Source organism: Lepidochelys kempii, chromosome 3, assembly GCF_965140285.1.
Source record: "Lepidochelys kempii isolate rLepKem1 chromosome 3, rLepKem1.hap1, whole genome shotgun sequence".
NCBI classification, from domain to species: domain Eukaryota; kingdom Metazoa; phylum Chordata; order Testudines; family Cheloniidae; genus Lepidochelys; species Lepidochelys kempii.
Genome location: NC_136382.1, coordinates 84,391,857 through 84,418,307, shown reverse-complemented (window position 1 = coordinate 84,418,307; position 26,451 = coordinate 84,391,857). Strand labels below are relative to the sequence as shown.

The following is a 26,451-nucleotide window of genomic DNA, read 5'->3' as shown; positions in this document are numbered from 1 at the left end:
GGAGCCCTAACAACCGATTCTAAAACTGCTTCTAAATTTAACCACCAGTTCCAGCTCACCACTGGATACAGTAGTTCCATAGGTTTACAGTTTCCTGATATAGGGGTAGTTCTTGCTCCCCCCCATTTTCTCATATAAAGCATGGCTTTATTGCCATAGGGTCATCCATCACCATTTGAATGGTCAGACGCTTTAGAACTGGGAAGAAAACTGCATGCCTAATGAATATCCCTTAGTCCCAAGGTAATTATGTGAAGCCAGGCTTATTGAGAAGTCCACATTCCATGTCTGAAGGTTATCTGGGGGACAGGGGTCCCCATCCTAGCATGTAAGTATGTCACCAGAGTCTTTGATGGTCAAGAGAAGGATACATCCTCTGAAAGTTTGCAAGGGCCTTTCCCCTAGTTTAATAATGACAGGAGTTCTGGAGGGGGGAAATTAACCGTGTATCACAGTGTATGTCTAGTTGGCAAATAAACTTTAACCACCATTGCCTGCAGCAGCAGTGAAGGCTGGCATGCTGAGTTACATTTGTGCAGGAAGCCCTGTACCCCAGAAGTTCAAGACAAGTTCTTAAAGGTATCTTGGGATGAAGTTGCAGCTGGTTGGTCAGATGTACTATGGCTTAGACTCTTTATTTGAACAGAGAGGTTAGTGCCGTTTACAGAGCCCAAAAGTGCCCTATAAGCACCATCTTTTGAATAGGTTTCAAAGTAGCAGCCATGTTAGTCTGTATCCGCAAAAACAACAGGAATACTTGTGGCACCTTAGAGACTAACCAATTTATTAATCTCTAAGGTGCCACAAGTACGCCTGATCTTTTGAATAGGATCTAGTACCAACTTTTTTGTTTACTCTTAGTCCTAGAGAATTATAGAGTTGCAGGGTCTGTTGTGAAGTTACCTGGTGCTGAGACATCCCATGACTAAGACACTTGTTTAAGTACCTCTTCTGCAGTAAGCTGCTGCTGCTAGGCATTTTCTGAATATCCTCAGTGCTGTCAATAGACCAAACTGTTTCACCCTGTTGTGGGAATGAATTGCCTACCTAAAACCTTCTCTGCAGGTAGCATGAATTGCTATATGAAAATAAGCATCCTAGAGGTTGAGAGCTGCACACAAGTCACGTAGATCTAAGATTGAAATTATTGATAGCAGAGTCACCATCCTGAATATGAGCTTGCAAATGGAGATGTTCAATTGTTCCCAAACCAGATAGAGCACCAGCATCCCCTTTTTAGGGAATTAAAGGCATGAGTAAAACTTCTTCCCCCTTATTCTTGAGGTACTTCTTCCACTGTGATGAGAGTTAGAAGAGAGTGCATCTTCTGCTACAGCATGCTTTTGTTAAAGGTCTCTCTGAAAATGGAGAAGGTGGGTAGGATGGATCAGGAATTGGATGGAATAACTCCACTCCACTGTGTACTACTGGAAACTGTAATCTTTTTACAGACCCCATGAAAATGAAATAGTTGCCAAATGGAGGGGATATCACAGGAGGATCCAACAGAAATTGTACATCTTTCCTGACCAAGGAGTCAAATCTGCTGCCTTGAGCATGATGAGGGGTGGCAGAAGCAGATGATTGCCTGCACTGATGAGTTTCTAGACCTTTCATTAGCTGCTCCAACAACCAAAGGTCCAGGGATGGTGTGTATAAAGTTGCTCAAAGCCCTTATAAGGCATTTGACAATGGCAGTCATTCTTTTTGATGTTGGTGCCAAAGAACCAGCATGTCTGCCAAAGCAAGTTAACTGGCTCTAAAAGTCCCTTATCAGTGGGCATTGCAAGATGTCCAGGAGCTTTTCTTTTTTCCCCCCTTGGACCACTTAGAATCATAGAATATCAGGGTTGGAAGGGACCCCAGAAGGTCATCTAGTCCAACCCCCTGCTCAAAGCAGGACCAATTCCCAGTTAAATCATCCCAGCCAGGGCTTTGTCAAGCCTGACCTTAAAAACCTCTAAGGAAGGAGATTCTACCACCTCCCTAGGTAACGCATTCCAGTGTTTCACCACCCTCTTAGTGAAAAAGTTTTTCCTAATATCCAATCTAAACCTCCCCCACTGCAACTTGAGACCATTACTCCTCGTTCTGTCATCTGCTACCATTGAGAACAGTCTAGAGCCATCCTCTTTGGAACGCCCTTTCAGGTAGTTGAAAGCAGCTATCAAATCCCCCCTCATTCTTCTCTTCTGCAGGCTAAACAATCCCAGCTCCCTCAGCCTCTCCTCATAACTCATGTGTTCCAGTCCCCTAATCATTTTTGTTGCCCTTCGCTGGACTCTCTCCAATTTATCCACATCCTTCTTGAAGTGTGGGGCCCAAAACTGGACACAGTACTCCAGATGAGGCCTCACCAATGTCGAATAGAGGGGGACGATCACGTCCCTCGATCTGCTGGCAATGCCCCTACTTATACATCCCAAAATGCCATTGGCCTTCTTGGCAACAAGGGCACACTGCTGACTCATATCCAGCTTCTCGTCCACTGTCACCCCTAGGTCCTTTTCTGCAGAACTGCTGCCTAGCCATTCGGTCCCTAGTCTGTAGCTGTGCATTGGGTTCTTCCGTCCTAAGTGCAGGACCCTGCACTTATCCTTATTGAACCTCATCAGATTCCTTTTGGCCCAATCTTCCAATTGGTCTAGGTCCTTCTGTATCCTATCCCTCCCCTCCAGCGTATCTACCACTCCTCCCAGTTTAGTATCATCCGCAAATTTGCTGAGAATGCAATCCACACCATCCTCCAGATCATTTATGAAGATATTGAATAAAACTGGCCCCAGGACCGACCCTTGGGGCACTCCACTTGATACCGGCTGCCAACTAGACATGGAGCCATTGATCACTACCCGTTGAGCCCGACAATTTAGCGAGCTTTCTACCCACCTTATAGTGCATTCATCCAGCTCATACTTCCTTAACTTGCTGACAAGAATACTATGGGAGACCATGTCAAAAGCTTTGCTAAAGTCAAGAAACAATACATCCACTGCTTTCCCTTCATCCACAGAACCAGTAATCTCATCATAAAAGGCGATTAGATTAGTCAGGCATGACCTTCCCTTGGTGAATCCATGCTGGCTGTTCCTGATCACTTTCCTCTCATGCAAGTGCTTCAGGATTGATTATTTGAGGACCTGCTCCATGATTTTTCCAGGGACTGAGGTGAGGCTGATTGGCCTGTAGTTCCCAGGATCTTCCTTCTTCCCTTTTATAAAGATTGGCACTACATTAGCCTTTTTCCAGTCATCCGGGACTTCCCCGGTTCGCCACGAGTTTTCAAAGATAATGGCCAGTGGCTCTGCAATCACAGCCGCCAATTCCTTCAGCACTCTCGGATGCAACTCGTCCGGTCCCATGGACTTGTGCACGTCCAGCTTTTCTAAATAGTCCCTAACCGCCTCTATCTCCACAGAGGGCTGGCCATCTCTTCCGCATTTTGTGATGCCTAGCGCAGCAGTCTGGGAGCTGACCTTGTTAGTGAAAACAGAGGCAAAAAAAGCATTGAGTACATTAGCTTTTTCCACATCCTCTGTCACTAGGTTGCCTCCCTCATTCAGTAAGGGAGGCAACTTCTACTGGAATCTCCAGGGTATCAGCCATCCTATCCAGCAAGTCCTGGAACACTTTGTGATCATTTGGGGTTGAGACAGATGAGATGGACATCACAGCCTCCTCAGGGGATGATGATGGTGTGGTCCTCCACCTGTGAGCAGTCTGTTTGGTTCAGAGTGGGGAAAATTGGGCTAGCTATAATGCTCCTTTGTGAGGTGGTGGTGAGGGGGAACTAGCCCTTGATTAGGATGCAGATGCTGGCCTTTTGGCCTGATGAATTTCCCCACAGTGCCCAAGACGACCATGGGTGTTGATAGAAATATGGAGCAGGTAGCCCTATGAGTGGATACTAGAGAATAGTATCCCTCTTCAAGCTCTTATGTCTGGGGTAATAAAAAAGCAGCCCTCAACACCCCTTGGGTGTATACTACCGTGGATTGAATTAGTGACTTCTCCCTACCCTCGCTGTCTGTGAGAGAAGGAGCAGTTTCAGGTGGAGAATGAAGAGCACCGTAAGATTGTGCTCAGTAACAAAGGCGGTACCTTCACTACCAACAGCAAGTCTGGCACCATAAGCACCATGAAGGATTTTAGTACCAAGTAAGTTGGCACTAGTCAGGCAACTAGAGGACATTGGTACTGGGGATATCTGTACAGGGTGGGCCTCAGTACCAAGCAGTCAGAACCAGGCCATTCCTGGGGACCAAGGGATGATGACTGGTGCCTGAATAGGTGCCAGAGTGACCCCTTCCTTGAGCTACTCTTTTCTACTGAGATTTGAGAGGATTTTTGACTACCTGAGGATGGACCCATTGCAGGGGTCCATAAGGAAATGGGAGTGGCATACAAGATTGGTTCCACCATGCTTGCATTGGTACCGATGACTGGGTTAAGGTGTGCGATGGCACCAATGACTGAGTACAGTGCTTTGGCGTCAATGGCAGGGCTGATCTCAATGATACCTTGTGCTTGCCCTCCTTACCGGTGGAGGGTAGAGGAGCCCTATCAGAGCCATGCTTCCTTTCCTTTGAGTGCCGGGACATCATGGGCTTGCTGGAACAGGAGGAAGAGTCCTTGGCCTCAACAGTACCCTTAGAAACCAAGGACCTCAATGGTGACCTAGTCTTTTTTGGAGCTGGCTCCTTGCGCCTCTTTTTAGACGTTTTGCCAGCATACTTCGAAGACTTACCTTTCTTAGAGGAAGCATGCCCCAAGGTTAATGGGGTGCTGGATCTATCTGGGAACAGATGTACAGCAGCAGTCTCCTGCCCTGGCTCGGAGGGCAGTTGCAAGGAACATTCCATGGCCAACAGTCTTGGCTTTCTCTCCCTCTTCTTCCTACTCCTAGACATAAGGGACAAACGGAAGAAAGACTTCCCAGTGACTCTCCCAGCAACAGACATACTTTCAGTGCCTATCATTTACCCGTACAGCTTCCTGGCAAGAGAGGCAACATTTGAAGCTTGACAAACCAGGTATATTCTGCCAGGAGAAGACACGTCTCCTGGGGGAAAGTTGTCCTCTCATCTAAACTATTACTAAACACTATACAGTAACCTACAACTATAAACTAACAAACTTTGAAGAAAGATAAAAGGCAGCATATGCTGTAAGCAGACCTGCGAGTGGTCTGTCTCCGGCTGAGGCAGTAGAGAAGGAACTGAGGGCGATTTGCCTGTGCACCCCTATATAACATTTTTGTCTGCCACAAGGAGGCACATGCACAGGATGAATGGACCACTGCAAACTAGAAATCTCTGACTGACAGCTAGAGAGGCACCTGAACCGGAGCACCCTTAGGGATGCTACTCAAAGAACAACAAACAGCAGTTCCTTTCTGCTGAAATCAAAAAACCTAACTTTGCCTAACTACAACTGTTTACACAACACTGGGTAAAATGCATGAGTGAAGAGCAATGAGAAGGAACTGAGGGCCGCTCATTATACCCCCAGCAGCTGAGGGCACTAAGACACATGGTAGACACACAACTCCCAATGGACACTACTGGCCAAAAGTATCCAAACAAGTATCTAGGATGCATTGCACCAACAGTGAATATACAGCACAAACACACACAATCAGCTGTCCCCCAGCTCTCTCCAGCTCTAGTCTGGGCACTGATCCCGTGGATCAGGGGCAGCCTTCTCTCTCCCTTTCTGTTCTGCACAACTAGTCCGATAATACTAAATTCTTCCTCTATTATTTCAAGGACAGAGCCAGGACTAGTCATGCATAACAGAAAGAGGGAGAAAGAAGGCTGAGGCTAATCCATTAGATTCATGCCCAAATCAGAGCTGGAGAAAGCTGAGATAGCTGATCACCAACTTCCCTGTGATAAGGGTAAAGCGCATCATCCCTCCAGCAGAGAGGAAAAATAAGCCCCAGCCAAGAATGGGGATGGTAGAGAGACCATCTCCCAGCAGCTTAGAGTTTAGGCTAACTCTCTTAGGCTAGAGAGTTTCCCCTCTCATCAATGAAGAGGGAAATCCCCAGGAGCATACAGAGAGAAGGGAAAAAGATGATTTCCCCTTTTTGTGAAAAAGGGAGACAAATTCTATCTTACCATTTAAAAAAACTGAAGCTCTTGTGTGTCATTTAAAAGAGCATCTTGTGAAAAGAACAAACTCCAAACGTAACCTAGCAGTACATGCTCAGCTAGTATTTGCTATGGAATTTTATGAACAAGAAGAAGTACTAAGCCCAAGTCTGTAGATAAATGTAGTGTACTGCAGAACAATCTTCTTGTAATGCATAGCTCCTTGCTGCCAGAGATTTCCCATGTGCCCATTGCTGGGGGGGGGTGGGGGGGGGAATCTAACTATAAGAAGTAAGTTTGGCAAATTATTCAAATAGTCTTTTTTCAGCTGTAAACAAACTTCTCCACCAAAGAAACCCCCAACAGAATTTAATTACTAGAAAAGCCACATTACCTCAATTATTTGATTTTTTTAAGCAGAGGTTTAAAGTGATATTATATAAAATAACTTTCTCAAAAGATAGTATTCAGTCTAGCTGTGAGATAAATTAATTTTATTCATTTTCCCCATAATGTCCAACATGTTTGCCAATGAAAATGTATAGGTAGCATCAGAAATAGTTAAATATACAATCTACATACAAAGATAATCAGCACTTAATGGAGTTGTTTTCAATATATTAATAGCAAATCCTGTTTGCATTTACTACTACTATTTTAAAACAGCTGAAATATTCTGTGGTTTGTATTAACAGTTTAGCAGCCCCCAGGTTAAAATGACGTCATAGTGATAGGCTGAAGGAAGGAATGGTGGCTTTGAATTCTGCTGAGAAGCTTCTGTGCCACAGGCTTGAACTCTGTTTCCCAATACAGTTTGTGATAGTCTCTTAAATCTCTGTCGAAGTTGTAATCCAATGCTAGTTCCTCATCTGCAATGGGGGAAAATGTCAACAATGCTGAAGAATTAAAAAAAACCCTATGTATTACCACTAGGGCATGTACAATTTTTACCAGTTCTACATTCATAGTTTGCAAACAACTTTGAGTTAAACTAAAAACCACTGTCTGAGGAGCTTACTTCTAATGGAAAAACATGAATGCATTTGGGCTCACAGAAATAAGTAGAAAAAATAGTATTGTGGGGTCTATATTTATCACCTCCCAATGGCTTCACAACAGTTGTCTACAACTAACAGGTTTTTTTTCCTAAGTGCCAGCTTGGGAATTTGAAGTCAAGCTGCGCTTGTTCTGGTTTGATCATCATCAACAGTAAGAGATTCTACAATTAAATGTACTAACAAATTCATAGATGTACAAGCCGGGAGGTAATCCAGCTCATTCATTTATGATGTGTTGGCTCTTCCATAAATCACTCACTGGTAATCTGGTTTGTTGTTTACTCCAATTCTATCCAACGATATCCCTGATCCACCAATAGGAGCCTGGACGGATCAATACAGCATTTAAGCCTATCCATCTTACAGAAACGTCCAAAGCAAGAAAGAACAGGAAAGAGTAGACTAGAGAAGATTAGACAGGTGGTCTTCAAATGTTGCTTCGTGAGTGGAGATTGGAGGCAAGTACGATAGGAGAAGAAAACTATGACAAACAGGATTACTGGTGAGTAATCTTATGTTCCTCTTCTCCTATTTTACCCAGCAACAGCCTTGACTATCAGATGTGGAAAGTAAGGGGGGAAAAAACAAAAACAAAAAAAAATTAGGGCAGGCTTACAGTGGAACTTGAAGGAACATGCTTCAGAATTTGGAATCCACTACAGGAGCCAAGCACAACTGATGGTTTTTGACAAATGTCTGAAAGGAGGACTAAGTTAAGGTTTTTTCCCCCCCAACATGACTGAGTTTTGGCTGAGTCAGTTCAGAAGAGGCCTCAAGGGAGAGCTACTTGCAATCCACATTTTGGCAAATCCAGCAGTTACCTCAGGGAACAGGTGGTAGATCCCATCCCCTTGCAAAGCAAGTGCCTTTCTCTTTTTACTTTTATTCTTTGAGCATGTAGTGGAGGGGAACTGATTCCAACTCTATGACAGGATCTCAGCCATTTCCTCTAATGGAATAGAAGCCACTTGGCCTCTAGGCCATCAGAGAGAATTGAATGAGATCCTGGGCAGCAGCTCTATGATCCAAAGGCCATATTCTGAAATGGGGCTCTGCCCAAGCATATGTGAGGGGGGTTCTGAGAAGGGCAGAGGGCTGTGGATGTCACACTGGGTTAAGTCATAACTTTAAGACAAAGAGAGAGCTTGGAATGCCTGAAATACCAGCACATTGAAGTTGGCATTTCAAGGCAGGGGGCTGCAAGTCCCCCATACTGAGATGCCCAAATGAACATCACAGCCTACAATGCTAACAACTGTGGTTATGAGGGTGGAGATGAAAGGATGGGAGAAGCTGGACCCTACCAAAAGTAGTGGGGGAAGGCTACTTCCAAAACAGGGACTTCCAAAACTTAATAGAAAGGAAAAGCAATTAGTTCAAGGAGAAGAGTGTTGTCTTTGCAGCAAGAAACCCTGCAATGGCTGGAGATGAAAGCAAAGCCAGGACATCAGATCCAAACAAGCAGCAACATTGCCAAAGAGGCTCAAAATGAATCTGACCACAAAGGGGCTCAGGGAGTGGACTCTGGAAAGGACAGATAAGGGATTCTGATGTTTGTTCTCAGAGAGAAATGCATTACCTAGCCCAGAGTGTGTTTTCAATACAAGTTAACTATCTCTGACAAAAGACAGGTATCTACTAAATAGGTAGAAATTACACTTTTCATCCATAACATGTTGAAAGAATGGGTAAAGATCCTGGCTGAAGGGTCCTGGATCAAAAGGTTATTGAAGCATATTGTATGTACCCAAACGACTGCAGCAAGTAGGCTATGAAAGTCTTGGAAAGGACAGGAGGCAGAGATTAGACCAAAGCGAATAGCGCAGACCTGGAGCTGAAGATTCCCCACAGAGATGCAGATTACAATGATGGGCCACATGAATGGGGATCCTCTGTGGAAGTACAGTAACTCCTCACTTAAAGTCATCCCGGTTAATGTTGTTTCCTTGCTGATCAATTAGGGAACATGCCCATTTAAAGTTGCGCAATGCTCCCTTATAACATTTGGCAGTCACCTGCTTTCTCCACTGCTTGCAGGAAGAGCAGCCTGTTGGAGCGAGCTGGTGGGGGCTTGGAACCAGGGTGGGCCGGCAGCCCCCATCAGCTCCCCTAACTTCCCTGTGGAGCAGCCGCCCAACAGGCTATCAATTGCCAGGCAGGTCAGCTGTCCCTCCCCCCACTGCCGTGTGCTGCTCCTGGGAGCCTCCAGCTTAATGTGCAGATGGGGGTGAGGAAGAGGGGTGCTAATGTCAGGGTATCTGCCTCCGCCCACTTCTGTACTTCATCTCCACAGAGCGGGATGGGGGACACAACAGGGCTCACAATGGAGGGAGCCTGCTGATCTACTTAAAAAGGCAGTGTACTTAGAGCGGGGTCAGTGTACTTAAAGGGAAATACATCTCTGTCTCCCTCCGCCATGCTGTCTTCCCTCCTTCCATTTGTGCTGCCTTGTAGAGTGTGAAGCTACATTAACAACAATGTGTTTACCCTTAAGGGCACAGTTGAATGCTAGTTCATCATTTAGCAGTAAGGCATTCCCTGGGAAATATCCCACCCTCTTCCACCCTCTGACTTCACCACCACAACCAAGCTTCACAATCATCACTGCTGTGTACAGTATTGTTTGTTTAAAACTCATACTGTGTGCATGTGTGTGTAGATAGATAGATAGATATAGTCTTTTGTCTGGTGGAAAAAATTTCCCTGGAACCTAACCCCGCCCAATTTACATTAATTCTTATGGGGGAAATTTGGATTCACTTAACATTGTTTTGCTTAAAGTAGCATTTTTCAGGAACATAACTACAACGTTAAGTGAGGAGTTACTGTATGTATCCAGGTACAAATCATCTAGTTGGAGAGTGTCTAATCTCCCAACCCCTCTTCTCAGTGTGGAAGTCAGGGTGTGTCATAAATATAAAGGGAAGGGTAAACACCTTTAAATCCCTCCTGGTCAGAGGAAAAATCCTTTCACCTGTAAAGGGTTAAGAAGCTAGGATAACCTCACTGGCACCTGACCAAAATGACCAATGAGGAGACAAGATACTTTCAAAGCTGGAGGGGGGCGGGGAAGCAAAGGGTCCTCTCTGTCTGTGTGATGCTTTTGCCGGGACCAGAGCAGGAATGCAGGTCAGAACTCCTGTAAAAAGTCAGTAAGCAATCTAGTTAGATATGCGTTAGATTCCGTTTTGTTTAAATGGCTGATAAAATAAGCTGTGCTGAATGGAATGTATATTCCTGTTTTTGTATCTTTTTTGTAACTTAAGGTTTTGCCTAGAGGGATTCTCTATGTTTTGAATCTGATTACCCTGTAAGGTATTTACCATCCTGATTTTACAGAGGTGATTCTTTTACTTTTTCTTTAATTAAAATTCTTCTTTTAAGAATCTGATTGCTTTTCATTGTTCTTAAGATCCAAGGGTTTGGGTCTGTGTTCACCTATGCAAATTGGTGAGGATTTTTATGAAGCCTTCCCCAGGAAAGGGGGTGTAGGGCTTGTGGGAGAAGACGTTTCCATGTGGGCTCTTTGCCTGTTCTTTGTGTAACACTTTGGTGGTGGCAGCTTTTAACCTAAGCTGGTAGAAATAAGCTTATGGGGTCTTTCATGCAGGTCCCCACATCTGTACCCCAGAGTTCAGAGTGGGGAAGGAACCTTGACAGGGTGTATCTCCTGCACTACAGAGCACATGAATGCCATCCCAGGAGTGAGATCAACACACTGCTTCTTCATGGTGTGGTGGAACCCAGGACTAGAGCATAGAGTGCAGGCTCTGTGCCATGAGAACTGAGAGAATCCCTGCAGCCTGAGGGCAGGAGTGACATGTGAGAGGATGCCCACAGGAGAGGAGGACAATACCAGGCCATAGGGGAATGTAAGTGTATTGAGACCCTCTACCACCCACGTGTAAATGAAGTAGGGGACAACTGGATTGCCACGTTAAAACCCACTGAAGAGGGAGGAGGAAAAAGCATGATGTGGAAATGGGAACCAAGTTGCCCAACATCATAAGGTAGAGACAAGCCCCAGGTCTGCTGTTCCTGAGGGAACTCCTGCAATGGGGTAACTGAAGCAACTATGCAGAGTGAGAAAGTGCCAGGCTGAAGGGCCCTGCAGAGGCAGTCAGTAGAGCAAGTGGGAAGAAGGTATCAGGGGCAGCAAAAAAGCACTTGTCCCTGAAAGAAGAGGTTATTCACTGGATGGACTGTGACAGAGCCACTTGAAAGGGGAGGAGAGCTGCTTCTGCAACTCAGAGTGCAAGGGTCTGAAAAGGGGCAGAAAGAAGGAATGGCTTTCCTTGCTGCTGTCCTCCTCCCTCTTCTCTCTCTGCAGACTTTTTATTTCCCACTCTCCTTTTCCTTCACCTTTGTCTACGTTATTATATGTATCTTCTTGCTAGAGATGGTTAGTGAGGCTAGTGAACTGAGGTGATTGCTGCTCCATGCTCCAACTCACAGGAGTCCAACAAATGACAGGAAAGGGCTGGCCTGCTGCTTAGATACAGTCTATTAATTGACTGAAGTTGCCTCCTCCTTCCTGACTGCTAATAATCAAGGTGTATAGTGGGTATAATGGCAGGAGAGAGCTGCAGGCCAATATTAACTCACTGTTGTCACTACCAACATACGATGACTCCCAACACACACAGCGCAGATCTGGTGAGTAAGAGTCCCATTTGTACAGTCACTTCTGACCATAAATTTGAGGAAGATTAACTTTCAAGTTAAATTTTGATTTAAATAAGCATCCTTACATGCTACAACTAAAATTGTAATTGCAGAAGGACACCCACATGATGGCAGATGAACAAGCTAATGGGAGTAATCATGTACTGTGTCAATATCTTAATAGCTGGAGGAAGAAAATGTTAAATAAAAAGGAAAAATCCTTAATGAAAACATTAAGAACGATCCAAAATGAAGATGCATAGTCACAACTGGACGGCAGACCTTTCAGGAATGATTGTGACTGACCAGCATGTTTGTGCTTTTGTTAGAGAAATGCTAAGAGGTGCACTATTGATTGTGCAATGAGTATTTTTAGACAGATGCCTTATCTTATCATGCAGTACATGGCCATCTATCACTGCAAAGCAATGAAAAATAAAGCAAATAAATTACTTAGTAACTTTGCAGTAAACATGAACCACTTCTCGCAGTCTAGAAATGTCTGCAGCAGACTTTGGGGCATCTCACTTCTTAACAGGTCTTCTCAACTACCATCCAATCCTTGCCTCAACAGTAATATATAAAACTTTTCAAGAAATTTTAAAAAATTGTAAATCAAAATTAAACAAAGATTTGCCTCGTTTTCTTTTGGATTTTTCTTGCTTGTTTGTTGTTGTTTTTTTAAAGGCAATTGGAAGAGGCTGACTCAGTGAGTATAATACAAAGCAAAGTAGTGAACATAAAATAAAGGGGTAAAATTAAGTACAGAAACTATGCACTATTATGTACAATTTGAAAACAAATGTATCAAGCGGTAATAGGATCTAGTTTATCTACATGCCACTTGATGTCATTTTTCTGCTTGTCTTTCTCTCTGGGACACAGCCCCTGGCATGGGGGGAGCAAGGCAGGGGTTACAGGGAGTCTTGAAAATAGATGGAGATAGGAGGGTGGCCTCTGGGGGACTGCAAGAAGCCCCTGGCATGTGCAATGAGCTCAGCCTACATAAGCACTGGAGAGTTGCACACTTTGTTGCATTAGGAGAAATGTCTTATTCCCCTGTGCCGCCTAGTGTGCTCTGTATTCACAATCAAGGTTAGTTAAGCAGCTGAACGTCTGATCACGTGCTTCTGTAAATCCCTACATTGCTTTGGAGGAGAAGAGGGGCCCAGTTCCAGTTCCTATACTTTGCACTGTGAGTATATAGGGCAGTTGGGTCAAAGACGCAAAGGACTGTTGGTGAAAGTCAATAGCTTACTGACTGGCAAAGCAGCAGAACTGGGACTGGAATGATTGGCAATGGTACAAAAAGGCAGTTCTACCTTGGTGACTTCCTACATCTGAGATGAAGGAGGAAAAGCATGGAAAAACATGGAGATAATAGCTGCCGTGAATGGGCAAAGGCCATTGTGTCATTGAGTAATCCATGAACCACTAACCTGTTTAAATACATTGCATCCCATGCACAGATACTTCCTTGGTTTTACTCCTGTCTTGTTCTGCTCTGAGGAAAAGGTAATGAGATTGTTAGCTCTTACCTAAAAATGATGCAAGCAGCACTAGGAGTGTATTGATATCTTCTTCTTCAAAGCATGATGCAGGACTTGTGATATTTTCACTATAGTTCCACAGCGTTTTGCATATCAAGCAAGCCAATTGCCAGTCTGTAGGCCCAAAGTCTCTTAAACAATCAACTAACCTGTTAGTATGGGGGAAAAAAGTGTTAATGTTCTGTTCAATTTTATTCTCTCTTGTTCCATTCAAAATCAAACTAGTCTTAAAACATGTGCAGAGAAACATTAGCATTAGCACAATACTAAGCTTAAGATTTTACCTTCTTCCTCATTCTACTGCCCCTTCTTTTTCAAGTTCCGTAAAGCCTGGCCACACAGCAGACCACCTGTTCCTACTTGTTGTGTTCCACCAGCATGCATTCTGTTGGTGACATCACAGCCGCTACAGAACTCTACCGCACAGCAAAGCCAGTACAGAGTGGATCAGATAAGAATAGATTTTTGCCCCAAAAGTGGCAGTTTTGAAAAGGTCTCTTTTACAAGCAGGGTTCCAGAATTAAGCCACATCTACAATCCTGGGCAGGATGAGCCTCGGGGGTGGGGTGAGGGGGAAATCTAGTTATAGGGGCATGATTGCTCCATAGCACCTCCTGCTGGACAAATGTGGCACTGTCAGCATTCCCTGAGGCAGGTCTCCTCAGCTCTCCACTCACAGATCTGTATGGGAGATGTGGCTAAATCAAACACAGAGTACACCTTTCAGGTTAGCAGAAGTCCAACTAAAACGTCCCAAAGAAACAAACAAAAAAAAGTTTCTTTTGCCCTTGAGGGCTTTTATTCAGTCTACCCTTCGGGCGCTGTTTCATAAAGAGGACTACCTTTGAGAGTCTTTCTGGCTCTGGGATAGAACATCTGGCCTCCAGGCTGGTTCCCTGGAGTACTGTTCTCAGCCCAATAGGCTGTTCCTTGTGTCTTCCCCAACACTGATACAGAGCAATAGGCCCTCAGGCTGGTTCCACCCCGGAGTATAGAATCATAGAATCTCAGGGTTGGAAGGGACCTCAGGAGGTCATCTAGTCCAACCCCCTGCTCAAAGCAGGGCCAATCCCCAATTTTTGCCCCAGATCCCTAAATAGCCCCCCTCAAGGACTGAGCTCACAACCCTGGGTTTAGCAGGCCAATACTCAAACCACTGAGCTATCCCTCCCCCCTGGCCTCTTGCAACCCTGGTTCAGGGCTTTCCACAGGAGCCTCCCCATTCCCTGTCATTCCACTACAGACTGATCTTTCAGTTCTTTCATAAGGCCTAGGAGTCCAGTAAGCTGTCAGCTGACCCTCCTTAGTCCTGTCCCCTCAGACTAGGAAGCAGCTAATTAATTATGGCATAGGTGTGACTAGCCCCATCTCTCCTTAAAGGGGCCAATCACACTGTGTGACATCCCACTAATGACCGAATATATGTAATATCAATCCTGGTGAAAGAGTCATTCTATCTAGCTACCACAAATTGAAGAACGAGATCAGGATCAAGCCCTTTGCTTCCTTTCAAGCTATATATCAGAGAAGGAAGAGCCCCAGGATCCTGGAGAATCAGCATATCCTGAGAGTTCAAGTTCCCAAGTTGCTTCTTTTGTGCTGTTTCATGAGAGAGACAACACAGAATTTGGACCCTTATTTTCAGTTTTGATTCTGGTGGGCTTGCACTGTCTGAAGAGTGGAGCTTTGAAATTTGGGGATCATTTGGTCCCACAACTCAAAGTGAAATTCATCTGAAACCGCTGAGCTGAATTCATATTAAAAAAAAAAAAAAAAAGGTAAAACCTCTTGGTTTAGATGTGAAACATTAGCCCATGTCCACCACCAATACTGGACTCTGCCTGTGACTAGGCTTTCCATGTGAAGGGGGGATGCTGGGGGCTCACAGGGCTCATGTCAAAACAAACAAAAAGTTGCCAATAAACAGCAAGCCTGCCAATATCCAAAACAATTAACATTGCAGTCAACTGGATTTGGTTCCAGGCAAAATCTTTCCATTAATAGAAAGTTGTCATTAGCAGAGTTGCTGTTAAAATGGGAACCTGCAACCATCTACCATCAAAAAGCCAAAATAACTGTCAGCAAAAGTAAAAAGCACCAGGTCACCAGAGGTGATACTATGCAACATCAGCAGACCAGCCTAGCTGTAAAGTGGCATTTTGATCCTGGGCTTTTTCTGGTCCTTCCGGGAAGGAAAAAGATCATTTAGAAATCAAGTGCAGCAATGGCCATAATATCTGCCTGCACTAAAAATTCAGAAGAAAACCTGAGATGAACACATCTGCACCTTCTAGCACTGGGAGAAGTAGCATTGACAATTTCAATGAGCTATCAGTTCCTATTTGTCATGAAGACAAGTGTCCAGGAAGAAGTCCCAAGCCACAGCTCATCACAAGACAGCCTGGGGCAAGATCCAGCACTATCGCCATATGTCCCCATGAACTTTCAGACTCCATCCATTATCTTGTTGAGAGAGGACCTAGTCAAATGACATAAGAAATTTTAAATTTTCCACAGCAGCATGGCAGACATTTCACTGATCAACACTATGAAAGTGTACTAGCAAATGGAGAAGCTGTCAGTCGAAGCTGGATGGTGTGTTCCTGGGCAGCGGACAGGTTGTTCTGTTTTCCCTGCTGTCTGTCTGCCAGAGCAGCTCCCAGGCCATCATGCAGAAACTTTCATAAATGGTATGTCAGACTGGAAGAAGTTGGAGCCTAAACTAAGGAAGCATGAAGGTCATATGAACTGCTCCTTCGCCTAGAAAGAACTGCAAAATTGTCTCAAGAATTCTGTGACTACTGATGAAAAGCTGCAGCAGGAAACGAAAGGAAAGAAATACTGTTGGTATTTCATACTGCAGTGACTTCTATATGTCACCCTATTCCTTGGTGAGACAAATCTGCCATTTTCAGGTGATGTTCAACATTTGGGAGATAGATGGAATAGATAATTCCTGAGAGGGTTTGAGATACTAAGTATAATCCTGTTTTGGCAGGTCATTTGGATAAAGTGAAGGCAGGTGGAAATGTGCATTCTAGGCTTAAATTGCAGCAAGGGCGGTTTAGGTTGGACTTCAGGAAAAACTTTCTAACAGTCAGGGTGGTTAAGCATTGGAATAAGTTGCCTAGGGAGGTTGTGGAATCTCCATCATTGGAGATGCTTAAGAGCAGCTTAGGCAAACACCTGTCAGGGATGGTCTATATAATACTTAGTCCTTCCATGAGTGCAGGGGACTGGACTAGGTCAGTGGTTCTCAACCAGGGGTACGTGTACCCCTGGGGATATGTAGAGGTCTTCCAGGAGGTACATCACGTCATCTAGATATTTGCCTAGTTTTACAATACGCTTCAAAAAAGTTAGTATAAACTAATATTCAGTGACTTGTTTATACAGCTCTGTATATTATATACTGAAATGTAAGTACAATATTTATATTCCAATTGATTTATTTTATGATATGGTAAAAATGAGAAAGCAAGCATTTTTCAGTAATAGTGTGCTATAACCCTTCTGTATTTTTATGTCTGGTTTTGTAAGCAAATAGCTTTTAAGTGAAGTGAAATTTGGGGGTACACAAGACAAATCAGACTCCTGAAAGGGGTATAATAGTCTGGAAAGGTTGAGAGCCACGGGACGAGATGACCTCTCAAAGTCCCTTCCAGTCCTATGATTATCTAGTAAAGACACCCAAAATGGGTCCAAAAATTAAACAACAAATTCTGATGGAAGTGAAAACTTAAAAAAAATTATGTACTGTTGTTCAACTGTACACTGGATTGTTTTCATGTGGAACAAAGGTCTTTAAGTCTTTGATATGTAGACGTGCACGAAGAAACAGTATCTAACTAAAGAGTCTTTTCTTAAATTCCTGAATGTCAAAGGCCCTTCCAGAGCAGAACTTGCTGAAACTACTTTAAAGCAGCTAGAACACATGAGACTTAAAATAACATACTGCAAAGCCCAATGTTTTGATAATGGTTCAACACAAGGGACAAGCACAAGGTTTTGCAGGCACAAATCAGGAAAGTGCATTCCTGTGCCATATATACATATATGGCCTTGTATTCACAACTGGAACTTGCTGATTTTTTCCTTGAGTCCAAAAATGATTTGGTATACTGTTGTTTGGTTGCTCTTCTAAAAGGTGGGATATAAGCATGTGGCTATTCCCCTGAAACCCTTGGCTGAAAAAAGATGGGAGGCACACATAGGTGCTGTAAAAGCTATTAATCAACAGCTCTCCCAGATCTGGGATGCACTCCTGGACCTACATAATTGTACCTCCAACGATATGGTTTGCTCAGAAGCAAAATGACTGCAAGAGGAACTATCTACTTATTCTTTCATGGTAGCCCTCACTGTGTGGTACAGGGTGTTGAACAAAATCAGCACAATGAACAAGCAGTTTCAGAGAAATGATATGGACTTTAGTATGGCATGCAGATTAACAGAAACAGCAGCAGCAACCTTCCACAATTATCATGAAACAGGTTTCGATATAGCACTTGATAAAGCCAAAGAAATGACACCTCACTTGGATTTAGAATGAGCATTTCCAGTTATTCACTCAAGGGGGAGACAGAAATAGTTATCTGAAGATGGAGGAGCTGATGGTGAAATGGATACAAAAGTCAAGTTTAGGACTGATTTTTTAAAAGTCACTTCTGAACATTGTCATTACAGAATTTTACAGCAGGTTTAAGGGAATTTTAGCTTTGTATGACTTCTTACATATATTTCCCAAACGGGATGACGACTCTCTGGAAAAAGCATGTAAAGAATTGTCTGAAACTGAAGCAGACTTACCAGCTAACCTAGTGGATGAACTTGTCACATTAAAACATATTTTGAATAAAGATGAAGTAAAAACTCTGCGTTAGATTCTGAACAACATCATTAAGAACAAACTGTACTTAGTATTTCCCAATGTTTACACAGTATATCATGTATTTGTCAATTCCTATTACTGTGGCTTCAGCTAAAGGCTCTTTCTCCAAGATCAGTGAGACCTATTTTTAGTCTCAAATGTCATAGAAGAAATTGAGTGCTTTAGCTCTATTGCCTATTGAAATTCGAGTTGGACTTCACAGAATTGATCAATACTTTTGCAACCACAAAGGGAATAAAGATTGTGTTGCAGTGATTCTAACTGCATACAGGGTGAACTATTTTATATATTTTTAAAATTTATGATTAGTTACTTTACCTATTTCAGGCCACAGACTGATTTCTGGTTTAACTCATCAGTTATGTAACTGATGGTAACCTGCAGTGGATTCTACATTATCTGATTAAGTGTTTTGCTTCTATGGATATATAATTACAGCAGCTATCACCACCAGTTAGGATTTAAAAAAAAAAAAATAGGGTAAGTGATAAGCCAACCAGTTGTTATTTATTTTTTATCAGTATCCGATCGGAAGGGTCTTAGCTTTAAATACTGCTTCCTTTCTTCGTACTTATAAGTAGAACCATCTTGTCTATTTGTGGTGATGCCAACTGAAAAGTGGAAACTGTATGGCACTTTATGACTTGTCAATCCACAGCTGAATCCATAGTTATTTTAATGATTGACTTATTTTGTAAAAGCGTGACATTCTAATAGCTGAGTAGTTCTTAGTAAAGGTTTTTCTATTTCAAGTTTTCCTATAGCACTTGCTGAAAAAACTAAAATACTGGTGTTTTGTTTGCTACATAAGCAGATTCCATTTGGAGGATTTTCAAGGAACAATATAAAACAGGCCAAAAAGATAATTTGAAGAGCAAGTACCATGAGACTCAAATACTAACAGAAAAAAAAAATTAAGTACCTCAGAAGCAGGAAGCCTACCAAACAATCAGTGGGGTCCCTGGATGAGTGAGATGCTAAAGGAGCAATGAGAGAAGACAAGGCCATTGAGGAGAAGCTAAATGAATTCTTTGCATCGGCCTTCACTGTAGAGAATGTGAGGGAAATTCTCACACCTGAGCTATTCTTCTTATGTAACAAATCTGAGGAAGTGTCCCAGATTGAGGTGTCAGTAGAGGTGGTTTTGGAATAAAATGATAAATTATACAGTAATATGTCACCAGGACCAGGTGGTATTCACACAAGAGTTCTAAAGAAACTCAAATATGAAATTGCAGAACTACTACCTATGATATGTAACCTATCATGTAAATCATCTGCTGTACCAGATAACTGGAGGATGTCTAACGTGACGCCAATTTTTTTTAAAGAAGTCTCCAGAGGTGATCCTGGCAATTACAAACCGGTAAGCCTAACTTCAGTACTAGGCAAACTGGTTGAAACTATACAAAGAACAGAATTATCAGACACATGGATGAACATGATGTGTTCAGGAAAGGTCATCACAGCTTTTGTAAAGGGAAATCATGCCTCACCAATCTATTAGAATTCTTTGAAGGGATCAACAAATATGTGAACAAGGGTGGTCCAGTGTGTCTAGTGTACTTGGACTTTCAGAAAGCCTTTGACAAGGTCCCTCACCAAAGGCTCTTAAGCAAACTAAGCAGTCATGAGATAAGAGGGAAGGTCCTCTTGTGGATCAGTAACTGGTAAAAATATAGGAAAGAAAAGGCAGGAATAAATGGACAGTTTTCAAAATGGAGAGAGGTAAAATAATGGTGTTCCCCAAGGATCTATATTGGAATCAATGCTGTTCAACATATTCATAATGATCTGGAAAGGGTATAAACAGTGAAGTGGCAAAGTTTTCAGACAATACAAAATTACTCAAGATAATTAAGTTCAAAGCAGATTGTGAAGAATTACAAAGGGATCTCAAAACTGGGTGATGGGGCAACAAAACAGTAGATGAAATTCAATGCTGATAAATGCAAAGTAATGCATACTGGAAAACATTATCCCAATTATGCATACAAAATGATGGGGTCTAAATTAGCTGTTACCACTCAAAAAAGAGATTTTGGAGTCAACATGGATAGTTCTCTGAAAAACATCTGCTCAATGTGCAGCAGCAGTCAAAAAAGCCAAGTGAATTTTAGGAACCATTAGGAAAGGGGTAAATAAATAGAGAAAAAATCATAATGCTGCTATATAAATCCATGATACACCACCCTTTGAATAATGCATGCAGTTCTGCTCACCCCACCTCAAAAACATACATTAGAAATGGAAAAGGTACAGAGGAGGACAATAAAAGTGATTAAGGGTATGGAACAGCTTCTATATGAGGAGAAAGAAAAGGAGTACTTGTGGCACCTTAGAGCCTAACATATAAAAAATATAAATAGAGCCTAAACTATATTTACAGGTTTCAGAGTAGTAGCTGTGTTAGTCGGTATCCACAAAAAGAAAAGGAGTACTTGTGGCACCTTAGAAACTAACACATTTATTTGAGCATAAGCTTTTGTGAGCTACAGCTCACTTCATCGGATGCATGCAGTGGAAAATACAGTGGGGAGATTTATATACACAGAGAACATGAAACAATGGGTGTTACTGTAAGGAGAGTGATCAGGTAAGGTGAGCTATTATCAGCAGGAGTGCGGGGGGTAAAAACCTTTTGTAGTGATAATCAAGGTGGGCCATTTCCAGTAGTTGACAAGAACGTCTGAAGAACAGTGGGGGGAGGGGAATAAACATGGGAAGTAGTTTTACTTTATGTAATGACCCATCCACTCCCAGTCTTTATTTAAGCTTAAGTTAATTGTATCCAGTTTGCAAATTAATTCCAATTCAGCAGTCCGATTTGCGGATACAGACTAACACAGCTTCTACTCTGAAACCTGTCATTATATGAGGAGAGATTAAACAGACTGGGACTGTTCAGCTTGGAAAAGAGACGACTATGGGAGGCTATGATAGAGATCTATAAAATCATGAATGGTCTGGACAGTGAATAAGGAAGGGTGATTTACCCCTTCACACAACACCAGACCCACCGGTTGCCCAAAGAAATTAATAGGCAGCAGGTTTAAAAACAAACAAAAGGAAGTCTTTCTTCACACAATGCACAGTCAATATGTGGAACTTGTTTCCAGGAGATATTATGAAAAGAATTAGATAAATTGATGGAGGATAGATCCATCAACAGCTATTAGCTAAGATGGTTAGGGATGCAACCTCATGCTCTGGTTGTCCCTAAGCCTCTGACTGCCAGATGTGGGAACTGGATGACAGAGGATGGATCACTCGATGATTTCCCTGTTCTGTTTATTCCCTTTGAAATGTCTGGCACTGGCCATTGTCTGACCCATTATAGCCATTTTTTATATTCTTATGTAAGTTAGCATATCTGTTAACAAGTTTTAAACTTGCAGTTGGGGTTATCAGCAGAAATAATTCATAAATTAGGTGCAATATACAAACTATCTCCCTTGCCTTATGGTATGATTGATAGATATAATAAAAAGCAACATTATCAATATTACATTTAATTGTCTTCATTTTGGATTCCCCCCTCCCAAGTCTGTCAGGGAAAGTTATACTTAAAACAGCAGAATACTGAAATAGTAGCCAAATTTTACTTTTCTAAACTCTTAAAATCCATAATTTTCCAAAGGTATAATTAGGCCCTATTCTCCTGGAAGGTTGTTTTCTTAAATAATGACATCCAGGGCATCCAAAATACCCACTCTTCCCACCCCAAATAATGGGACCATAGAACCCGCCCTTACTGCAGTACTTTGCATTTTAGTTTGCACAGTGCCTTGCAAATGTGCGGGACGCTATGGTAGAGGTGCTGCAGAAATCCTAAAATGCATTAGTAGAACGACTGTTATAAGTTGTGCTGTGTGTGAATACATCAGAATGGTTCTTCCAAAACCAGTATTTCTATGTGGCTGCTCTAAATAGTTAAAAATGATGCAACAAACCATTTTCTGGAATGAAATCTCTAAAATGGCCTCCTCACTTAGGGCAGATGCACCATAAGGATGTCTTTACTGTACAGTTAGTCCAGGTGATTGGCACCCAGGTCTGAATACCCAGGTGTGAGCAGCCACTGCAATGCCCTACATGAGTTTCTGTGTCTTCACTGGTGCTACTGTCCCCTGTGTGTATCACTAGGATTCTGGGAGTATTTCCCAGGGTTGCTTGTACTGCAGGAAGCTAAGCCTCTGATTCTTTTCCAGTGAATTATGGGACGACGTGTCTGTCCCCTGGGCACACAAGGGGAATTATGGGAAGGCACTGGAGAACTATCAGTACTCAAATGTCTTAGCCTATACCCTATACATTGAAATGTATATACCTATACACTGAAAAATATACAGGTTACCAGCCTGAGTGAAAACAGAACCCAGGCTCTAACCCATACCTCTATCTCTGCCAGCTATCATGGGTTCAAGGCATCACTAAGAGGTGTGAGAGGTTTGTGTGCATGGAGGGGAGATGGTTTAGGGGCAACACCCAGGTAAGAGCCCAGGCTAACTTTGCAGTGAAGTCACACCCTAACAGAAGGAGGCAGCTGGCAGCATTACCACCAAAGCAGTGCTCATCAATAAAATAGGGTGGAGCTGTAAGAGTTTATACAAGCAACAGAGTTCTTGCTTTAACAAGAGGTCTGGCTGGATGAATCTATGTTGGAGGCCTCATGGCAGGGCTGGGCTAACTAGCTGCAAGAAGTTTGGAGTCCACCTTAAGGAGGGTTTTGATTAAGCTTTTACTACCTGGTTCTGCAAAACATTACTGAATCCTAAAGGTACATTTATTTTTTAATATCTGCCAATTCTTTTCATGTAAGCAATTTTGTCTAGAATGTCACAGTTTTCTACTGGAAATGCTGTTCTGGGAGAAAACAGAAGTTGACAGCTAAACAGTTTTTGTTCATGAATTTTTGTTGTTCTCATCTCTTCAATGCACTCCCTTCTCTCGTACCAACTTTCCTTCTACAGACCAACCCTGCAATAACCTCTCCACAAACTGAGCTGAATAGGACTATGTGATGGACTTAACCCTATCACACCTGGAAGGCCAGGGAGAGAACCCCAATTAGTCATGTGCCACACCTGGGCGGGGGTGTGATTAACTAAGTGCCTAGTGCACGGTAATACATGGTACTCCTCCTATGGGATAAGTGTACTATATCTAATGAACTTTGAACCTCCAGCAAGCCAAGGAGCAAGACACTGAGGTTGGAGAATCAAACTCTAATCTACTGTGTGGCAACATGGAGTCAACCCTGAATGGTATCTAAATACCAAAAAACAGTAAACAAAAATACATTATGCTTTCTTATTTCTTCCATTTAGAAGTTAAACAATAAAATTAGATTTGCCAATAACTGTAATGTTCTTATCAAATCATCTGCACAGTTCCATACTCAGACTTGGTGAGGCACTTGCATAACATCAGAGAAAGGGAAAAATACAGCAGAAATCCAGACAGGGAACAACTGCTTATAACATAGAATCATCATCTAAAGCCACTTGATATCCCTGATCAGGATTTTTCCCCCCAAACTTACTTCTTAATTCCTCCTTCTTCCTTTAGTACAGCTCGTTTGTTCTTATCCACAGTAAGGTTTAGCAGAACTCCACAGGCAGAAAAGCAGACATCTTGATGTTTGGCATCGAGCAAAGCAATCATGAACTTGTATACTGGATTGTACAGAAGAAAACAAAACCATCCTCAAGAAACATGGACTTGGACTATACTGTACTTATTACATTTGTATGCTTAGAGGACAGTAAGAAGCATTTAACTGAAGCACACAGAATTACCTGAAAATGTTACTTGATGACATATTGTAATGTTGCTAGAGTACTCTGAGATTGATATCAGCCATAACTCCATAAAGTTTGAGTACGGATTCCCCTAATCCCCCAAAGGAATTCTGGTTGCCTTTTATATTTGTGTTTTCATATTAAGTTGGTATATTTTTACCATTGGTTTTGCCAAACTGAAACTAAAACAATACTTCAATTTATTTTTCATTTAGCAGTCCTGATATTGGAATGAATTGTAGGGGCAAAATTTTCGAACTGTGATACCCAAAAATTAGGTACATAAATCCATCTTTTGGGCACCAGAAGTGTTGAACTCCCATTTACTTCAGTTGGAGCTGCAGGTGCTTATCATTAGGGCTCCATGTCTGTCACAGAGGTCATAAAAGTCACGGATTCTGTGATTTTCCACAACGTCTGTGACTTCTGCAGGGGCCAGTGGGGCTGACCCAGCTGCTAGACCAGCCCCAGAGACAGCAACACCAGCTGCAGCTGCTCCGGCTGGATGCCCAGGGACCGCTGCTGGGTCCGCGGCTGCTCCAGCCGCCCACCCGGGGACTGCTGCCTGGGGCCACAGCTGCTCTGGCCAGCTGCTTGGGGATCACTGCTGGAGCCACTGGAGCAGCAGCTGGTGTGGCAGTCTCCGGGGCTGCTCCAGTGGTCCGTGGCCCCCCGGCAGCTGGTGCTGCTGGTCCTAAGTGCAACCCCCACAGGACCCCTCCCTTCCCCAATATTTAATCACAGATATTTTTAGTACAAGTCATTGACAGGTCAAGGGCCATGAATTTCTGTTTATTGCCCCTGATCTGTCCAAATGCCATTATAGAGAGAGGCGGTGTTGAGTTAAACTTTTACAAGATACTTTCTCCAAATTGCAAAGATCTGGCATTTGCCCTAAAGCTCCTCTGCCATGAAAAATAAAAAAAGTTATGAGAATTCTGGCATCTTACACCTCACCCAGAGGCAAAAGGGAGCTCCCTCTTGGTGAGGTTGATAAATGTTTTAAGATGCATGCCATAGATGCACACACTGTCACATGTGGGAACCAAAGACCCACAAATGTGAATCCTTATGAATACTTAAGCTGGAGTTTCATTTTTACACAGAACCATGGAGGACATCTAGTCAAAGTGAACTTTAGGAATCTGGGGAGCCAGGGGAAAATTTAAAGATTATTATTATTTTAAAGAACAAACAATTTCTGCGGGCGTAGATTTTTTTCTTGTGTGAAGAAAAATGTATTCCCGCACTCATTATCTAAGCCCTGGTCTACACTAGGACTTTAGGTCGAATTTAGCAACGTTAAATCGATTTAAACCTGCACCCGTCCACACAGTGAAGCCCTTTATTTCGACTTAAAGGGCTCTTAAAATCGATTTCCTTACTCCACCCCTGACAAGTGGATTAGCACTTAAATCGACGTTCCCAGCTCGAATTTGGGGTACTGTGGACACAATTCGATGGTATTGGCCTCTGGGAGCTATCCCAGAGTGCTCCATTCTGACCGCTCTGGACAGCACTCTCAACTCAGATGCACTGGCCAGGTAGACAGGAAAAGAACCGCAAACTTTTGAATCTCATTTCCTGTTTGGCCAGCGTGGCAAGCTGCAGGTGACCATGCAGAGCTCATCAGCACAGGTGACCATGATGGAGTCCCAGAATCGCAAAAGAGCTCCAGCATGGACCGAACGGGAGGTACGGGATCTGATCGCTGTTTGGGGAGAGGAATCCGTGCTATCAGAACTCCGTTCCAGTTTTCGAAATGCCAAAACCTTTGTGAAAATCTCCCAGGGCATGAAGGACAGAGGCCATAACAGGGACCCGAAGCAGTGCCGCGTGAAACTGAAGGAGCTGAGGCAAGCCTACTAGAAAACCAGAGAGGCGAACAGCCGCTCTGGGTCAGAGCCCCAAACATGCCGCTTCTATGATGAGCTGCATGCCATTTTAGGGGGTTCAGCCACCACTACCCCAGCTGTGTTGTTTGACTCCTTCAATGGAGATGGAGGCAATACGGAAGCAGGTTTTGGGGACGAAGAAGATGATGATGAGGAGGAGGTTGTAGATAGCTCACAGCAAGCAAGTGGAGAAACCGGTTTTCCCGACAGCCAGGAACTGTTTCTCACCCTAGACCTGGAGCCAGTACCCCCCGAACCCACCCAAGGCTGCCTCCTGGACCCAGCAGGCGGAGAAGGGACCTCTGGTGAGTGTACCTTTTAAAATGCTATACATGGTTTAAAAGCAAGCATGTGAAAGGATTACTTTGCCCTGGCATTTGCGGTTCTCCTAGATGTAGTCCTAAAGCCTTTGCAAAAGGTTTCTGGGGAGGGCAGCCTTATTTCGTCCTTCATGGTAGGACACTTTATCACTCCAGGCCAGTAACACATACTC

The 26,451-nt window shown here is 43.1% G+C and overlaps 1 protein-coding gene and 1 long non-coding RNA gene across 9 annotated transcripts in view; one reads left to right on the top strand and one right to left on the bottom strand.

The window, feature by feature from the left end:
- Positions 1–3,065: 3,065 nt before the first annotated feature.
- LOC140908911 (uncharacterized) lies at positions 3,066–19,109 on the top strand. The gene is made up of 2 exons (XR_012158015.2): positions 3,066–11,025; positions 11,932–19,109. It is a non-coding gene; the product is annotated as an uncharacterized LOC140908911 (long non-coding RNA).
- Positions 6,581–26,451, bottom strand: part of ARMC2 (armadillo repeat containing 2) — a 135,293-nt gene continuing 115,422 nt past the window's right edge. For 7 of the 8 annotated variants that reach the window (XM_073336949.1, XM_073336955.1, XM_073336953.1 and 4 more), the window contains 3 exons: positions 23,805–23,937; positions 13,357–13,517; positions 6,581–6,964 (listed from right to left, as the gene is read on the bottom strand). In XM_073336949.1, coding sequence (XP_073193050.1) covers positions 6,807–6,964; positions 13,357–13,517; positions 23,805–23,937 — 452 coding nt within the window. In that variant the 3' untranslated portion in view covers positions 6,581–6,806. Of the gene's footprint in view, positions 6,965–13,257; positions 13,323–13,356; positions 13,518–23,804; positions 23,938–26,451 lie in introns of all 8 variants that reach the window. The other variant, XM_073336954.1, reaches the window with a different exon arrangement.